The 7,230-nt window shown below is 37.3% G+C and overlaps 1 protein-coding gene across 3 annotated transcripts in view; it reads left to right on the top strand.

Moving 5' to 3' along the window:
• FAM186A (family with sequence similarity 186 member A) overlaps window positions 1-6,316 on the top strand; it is a 114,350-nt gene extending 108,034 nt beyond the window's left edge. For 2 of the 3 annotated variants that reach the window (XM_058308247.2, XM_058308249.2), the window contains 2 exons: window positions 5,525-5,564; window positions 5,680-6,316. In XM_058308247.2, the coding sequence (XP_058164230.1) occupies window positions 5,525-5,546 (22 nt within the window). In that variant the 3' untranslated portion in view covers window positions 5,547-5,564; window positions 5,680-6,316. Of the gene's footprint in view, window positions 1-5,524; window positions 5,596-5,679 lie in introns of those variants that run through there. The other variant, XM_058308248.1, reaches the window with a different exon arrangement.
• The last annotated feature ends 914 nt before the right edge of the window (window positions 6,317-7,230 follow it).

Genomic DNA, 7,230 nt, shown 5'->3' on the forward strand with positions numbered 1-7,230 from the left:
ATCCTCTTATGATCCTTTTTATTTCTGTGTGGTCAGTAGTAATTTCCCTATGTTTTGCTTTTTGTTTTTCTTGTTTTTATTTTTAATTAGATGCCAGTGCTTGAACTTGGGACCTCATACATGGGAAGCAGGTGCTCAAACACTGAGCTACATCTACTCCCTACCCGCTTTCATTTCTGATTTTACTTTTTTTGCATCTTCTTTCCTTTTTTTCTTCATTAGTCTAGCTAAGGGATTGTCAATTTCATTGATCTTCTCAAAAAAACAGCTTTTGGTTTTGTTGATTTTCTCAGTTTTTTTTTTTGTTGTTGTCATTGTTCTCAATTTCATTTATTTCTGCTCTAATATTTATTACCTTTCCTTGTGCTTGCTCTAGGAATGGTTTGCTATTCTTTTTCTAGTTTCTCCAGTTGATCAGTTAGATTTTTTATTTTAGCTTTTTCTTTTTTCAATATAGTCATTTAGGACAATAAATTTCCTTCTCAGCCCTGCCTTCACTGTACCCATAAGTTTTGATAAGCTATGTTCTCATTTTCATTCGTCTCAATATATTTAATTATATTTAATCAAAATAATTTCTTCTTTTACTGATTGTTTAGGAGTGTGTTGTTCAGCCTTCACACATGTGCAAAATTTCCTCCTTCTCATCTATTATTGATTTCCAGTTTCATTCTATTATGATCTGAGAAGGTGCTTCATATAATTTCAATTATTTTTATATTTATTGAGATCTGCCTTGTGATACAACATGTGATCTATCCTGGAGAAAGATCCATGAACACTCAAAAAGAATGTATAATCTGCTGATTTTAGATGCAACATTCTGTGTATATCCTTAGATCTAGCTCATTTATCATATTGTTCAAGTTCTGTTTCCTTGTTGATCATCTGTCTAGTTGTTCTATCTAATTATATGAGTTGTGTGTTGAAGTCTCCAACCATTATTGTAGAGATTTCAGTTTTGCCAGTTTGCCTCATATATTTTGGAACACCCTGATTCAGTTCACAGATATTTATGACTATCATATCATCCTGGTGGGTTGTCCCTTTATTAATATATAATGGCCTTCTGTATCTCATAACTTTTTCCATTTAAAGTCTGTTTTGTCAGATATTAGTATAGCTTCTCCTGCTCTTTTTTGGTTACTGTTTATGTGCACTATCTTCTTTTCAATCTTCCACTTTCAGCCTGTTTGTATCCCTGGGTCTAGGGTGAGTGTCTTGTAGGCAGCATACGGATAACTCACGTTTTCTTACCCATTCTGTCAGCCTATATCTTTTGATTGGGGAGTTTAATCTTTTACATTCAATGATATTACTGTAAAAGCATTATTTTCTTCCACATTTTATTCTTTGGTTTTCATATATCATATCTTATTTTTGTCTGTCTCTTTTGGTTATCCTTCTTTCTTGCTTTCTACTTCCAAGCTTCTCTTCCAAGCGTCCCTCTCTTTCCTGTCTTTTTCTTTCAGGCTGTGAGGCTCCTTTTGATACTTCCTGAAAAAGCTGGTTCTTTTTTATGAAATCTCTTTTGTTTCTGTTTATTTATGAATATTTTAAAGGAAAATTTGCTGAATAAAGAATTCTTGACTGGCAGTTTTTCTCATTCAGTTTCCTAATTATATCATACCCCTGTCTTCTTGCCTGCATGGGTTCTATTAAGAAATCTGTGCTAAGTCTTACTGGGAGGACTTATATGTCATGGTTTGTTTCTCTTTTGTTGCTCTCAGAATTTTCTCTTTATCTTTGATGTTTGACATTCCGAATTGTATGCATCTTGGAGTAGGTCTATTCAGATTTATTGTGATTAGGGTACACTGCACTTTTTGTACATGTAAATCCATTTCTTTCATGAGAGTTGGGAAATTTTCAGCATTATATCCTCAAATACTCTTTCTGCCTCTTTTCCCTTCTCTTCTCTTTCTGGAACTTCCATGACCCATATATGTTGTTGTATTTTATGTTATCTTTTAGCTCCCTGAGCCCTTGCTCAATTTTTTCCAGTCTTTTTTTCTCTCTTCTTGTCTCTTCTATTCCACTTGTTTGGTCTATTGTATCACTTATTATTTCTTCTATCATTTCAAGGCTGCTGTCGTCCCTCAAATGTATTTTTTTCCCCAGATAATGATATTTTTATTGACCTAACAAAGAAAATCACTAAATCAGATATTTTTTAAATTTTATTTTATTTCTTAATTATCTTTTTTGAAATTAATAGATCACACAAAACACTACATTAAAAAACATATGATGTTCCCATATACCCCACTCCCCACCCCCAACCCCCATCATTTTTTTAATTGCATTTTTTGAAGATACATAGATCACACAAAATGTTACATTAAAAAATATAAGAGGTACCCATATACCCCCACCCTACCCCCCACCCCACTCCTCCCACATCAACAACCTCTTTCATCACTGTGGCATATTCATTGCATTTGGTGAAAACATTATGGAGCACTGCTGCACCACATGGATAATAGTTTATATTATAGTTTACACTCTCCTCCAGTACATTCAGTGGGTTATGTCAGGATATATAATGTCCAGCATCTGTCCCTGCAATATCATTTATTGCAATTAATATCCAAGTCCTGAAAATGCGCCCACATCACATCTCTTCTTCCTTTTTCCTGCCCTCAGCAACTACCATGGCCACTTTCCCCACATCAATGCTACAACTTCTTCTATTACTAGTCACAATAGTTCTATAGTAGAGTATCAGTAAATCCACTCTAATCCATATTTTATTCCTCCATCCTGTGGACCCTGGGATGGTGATATCCGCTCCACCTCTATATCAAGAGGGGTTTTAGATCCACATGGATGATGGATGCAATTTTCCTGCTTGCAGTTGTAGGCACTCTCGGTTCCCTGGTGTGGTTGTTGACCATCTTCACCTATCTATCATGTCTTTCATAACCATGAACTCTGTTGTTTTTCTATTCAGGTTTTCAAATTCTTCCTTGTGCTTGTTCAGTGTCTTCTTGATATCCTTTATCTCTTTAGCCATTTTGTCTTTCAACTCATTAATTTGATTTTGGAAATTTTTATGAACTTCATTGATTAGTTGTCTTAAATTCTGTGTTTCATTTAGGGTTGATGTGTTCCTTTGTTTGTGCCATTTCTTCCAATTCCTTAAAATGGCTTGTAATTTTTTTCTAATGTCTAGGTATGTGATTACGATGGTGAGTTTACTCTGATGCTCAATTTCTCTCTTTTGTAGGGATTTAGTGGTGGTAGGCCATGTGTTACTGCTATTCTCTGATCTTGATTCAAGCTATTCTAGGTCTTTAGGATTGTCCCTGTTGCTGAAATCTGGGCCAGGACCCAGTAATGGGTTGCATACTTGCTTCTAAGGGCCTTGGAGAGAAAGGCTGTAAAGTCAGAAGAAACCTCTCTTATTTACTTTTAGTTTCCTCGCATGCCCTTCCTTTGTCTGTCAGCAAGCAGTGCTCATCGACAGCACTCTCAGTTCAAATACTTGTGGGAGTGTCTTCACTGCAACAGGGAGGGATCAATGTGACAGAGGATCCTGCCTGGAGGTTAAGAGCCTCACAATTCAAACTTTCTCAGAGGCTGTTCTCCAACCTTTGCTGGCAGTCTCCTCCCTTTTCCCAGGTAGGAAACAACTCCACTCCCCCTCTGTGTCCTCAACAACCAGTCCTGGTCAGTAGGGAGGATGATTGAGAGGGTCAGGTCTCTTTGTTCCCTTGCAAGCTCCCAGGGCAAACAATGGCACATTCTGTTGAGATTTTTTCCTGTGCCTCTCTCCTGGATGGTGTCCAGCCTTCACCTGTTGTCCTAAACCCTAGAGCATTTTTCCACGCTATTTCTGTGTGTCCTCTAGCCATTTTTCTGCCCGATAAGGGTTTGATATCCATGTTATATAAAGAAATCATACAACTCAATGACAAAAAGGCAAGCAAGCCAATATAAAAATGGGCAGAAGACTTGAATAGACATTTCTACAAAGAAGAAATACAAAAAGCCAAAGAGCATATGAAAAAATGCTCAAAATCACTAGCTATTAGAGAAATGCAGATCAAAACTATAATTAGATACCTTTTCACAAAACAGAAAACTACAAGTGCTGGAAAGGATGTGGAAAAACAGGAACATACCTTCACTGTTGGTGATAATGTAGAATGGTACAGCCTCTGTGGGAGACAGTTTGACAGTACCTCAAGAAGCTGAATTTAGAACTGCTGTATGATTACTGGGAATATATTCAGAAAAACTGAGAGCAAGGACATGAAGGAACATCTGCACACCAATATTATGCATAGCAGCATTCTTCATAATTGCTAAAATATGTAGCCAACCCAAGTGTCGATTACCTGATGAACAGATAAACAAAATATGGTATATATACACAATGGAATCCTATTCATGTGTAAGAAGAAATGAAATCAGGATGCATATAACAACATGGATGAACCTAGAGCGTATTATGTTAAGTGAAATAAATAAGAAACAAAAGGATAACTATTGTATGGTCTAACTAATAGGAATATGAAATACAATGTGTAAACTCACAGAGGTAAACTCTAGAGTATAGGTTACTAGGAAATAGAAAATAGATTGAGAATAAGAGAGAATGCTTAATGTATGTAGTATTATTAATAAGGCTAATTTTTAAAGTGTGGAAATGAATAGAGTTGAGAGTAACACATTATAATGAGTGTAACACTGCTGATTTATGTGATTGTGGCTGAAAGGGGTATTCTGTGGAAGTAAATGTCAATTGAAAGTGAAATAGAGAATAATCTAGGGAATGCAGAACAGTGATTTTGGTGGTGGATGAAGATTGTAGTTAGTATAAATACAAGGATGATCTTCTTTTACAAAGTGCTGACAATATGATGATATACGGGAAAACTACAACTTGTAACTTATGGATCATAGTTAACAGTAATATCAAAATATTTTGCAGCAATGGCAAGAAGATAGTTTTTCAATACTAAGGAACAACAATAGGGGGTTATAAGGGGGTTGGGGATTTTTCCTTCTGGAGTAATGAAAATGTTCTAAAATTGGCTGAGGTGATGACAGCACAACTCTGTGATAAAAATGAGAGCCACTGAGTGTACACTTTGAATGGAGTGAACAAAACATGGGACTGTGTAACACAGGGAATCCAGTGGTGGATAATGGACTGTGGTTAACAGGACAAATAGGAATGATAACAAATACATAGTAATAATATAAGGTGTTAATAATTGGGTTGGTTGGGGGATAAAGACACCAAATGTAAGAGATGGGCTATAGTTAGTGGCAATATTTTTATAATGTTCTTTCATAGTTTGCAACAAATGTTTCATAACAACACAAGGCATTGGTGGTGGGGAGATGTATGAGAGCCTTGTATGATGATATGCATGTTTGTTTTGTAAATTTACAAATTTTTCCATGCATTTATTGTTTATGTATGTTCATGTATGAATGATATACTTCAATAAAATTTTATTTTACAGAAGAGCAATTTGTAATAAGACTAATTTTCTTGTCTTGTTTCCAGGTTTAAGAAGATTCCCAGGTGACTGTAAAATCAAACACAAGTATGTTGAAAGTAAATTTCAGTATGTTTCAGTCAACTGCCTACTTTGTTATTTTTCATGTATATGTGATGCTTTGTCTATCCTTTGCTTTTATATTCTGCCTGTGGTTCTTCAGGTTGAAAACTTCATTTCCAGACTCCTACTCATACCACTCAAAAAAGAGTGTCTTCTGCTATAGATTACTAGACACACAAAGTTTCAAGAAACTCTGGAGTCAGCTAAATCATGGAAGAAACTTTGTCATGGCCCCTGACAAGATGGCAGAGTGGCACCGTCTACTTCCCCCAATCTAACTTCAGAGATGTCTCAGAAGTAAGACATGAATGGATATAAAGAAGGAAAATAAAAGCTAGGAGAAATCCCTGGAGAGTCAGAGGGTGGTTATGATTTAGTAAAGAAAGGAAATAGTAGCCCTGAGCAGAGGAGGGTCAGGCTCCCATCATGGGGATAGATTCTCAGAAAACTTTCGAGATGGGCTTTTTTCTAACACATTGCCCAGAGGAGATCACTGCCTCCCCATCAACCCTATTGTAATATCAAAAACCAGGTGATTTGCAGTGCCAAATAAGCACTGCAAAGGCTCATAGAGGAACACTATTGGAATACTGGTTAAAAATCAGTAAATGCTGGCTCAAACTAACATCTAAGAGTTTCCTCTACTTTCCCCCTGTAGACCTTCTTTTCACCCAGAGAGCAAAACAAATATAGTCTTAGAAATAAATGAAACTTCTGCTATAGTATAGAGAAGCTCCTTAAAGAGCAAAGTCTTCTGATGAGGGCAATATAAATGATGGTAGTCAAAGTGGGATCTCCAACTCACCAGGAGTGACATGAGGTAAAGCCCAGGCTTTGGGAAGTGAATGTGGCTCAACTGATTGGGCTCCCATTTACCATATGGGAGGCCCTGGGTTTGCTTCCCATGGCCTCCGAGTGAAGGCAAGCTGGTCTGCGCCTGCAGAGGGCTGACAACCCACACCCATGGAGAGCTAATATAGCAAGATGACGCAACAAAGGGAGACAAGCAGATTAAGAATGTGAAGTGAATGGACACAGAGAAGACAGCAAGCAAGCTGCAAGGGGAGTGGGGTGGGATAAATAAATAAAATAAATCTTAAAAAAAAAAAAAGCCTAGGCTTTGATTCTTCGCAACCCTTTCCCCAACTATTACTCATAAAGATAGCTGAGACTTATGAAAAGAAATGACCTCACAGGTAAAAATAACTAGGCATCTGATTAACTGATATAAAAAAGACAATAAACTGAATGGCCTATTCTAGATGACAAGAATTAATGTAGGGAAGCAGATGAGGCTCAAGTGATTGGACTTCTGTTTACCATACGGGAGGACCCATGTTCAATCCCCAGGGCCTCCTGGTAAAGGCGTGTTGGCATTGTGAGCCAGGCTCACATGGTGAGCCAGGCCTGCACAGCAAGCCATGCAGCAAGATGATGATGCAACAAAAGAGAGATGAAGGGGAAAGTCAAGGTGAGATGCAACGGAAACCAGGAACTGAGGTGGTGCAAGTGACAGGGAACCTCTCTCCATATTGGAGGTCACCAGGATCAAAATTCAGTGAATTCTAGAGGAGAAAAGAAGACAAAAAGAAACAAACATATAAGATCACACAGCAAATGGACACAGATAGCAAGACAGCAGGGTGGGGGT

Source organism: Dasypus novemcinctus, chromosome 12 (assembly GCF_030445035.2).
Source record: "Dasypus novemcinctus isolate mDasNov1 chromosome 12, mDasNov1.1.hap2, whole genome shotgun sequence".
Classification (NCBI taxonomy): domain Eukaryota; kingdom Metazoa; phylum Chordata; class Mammalia; order Cingulata; family Dasypodidae; genus Dasypus; species Dasypus novemcinctus.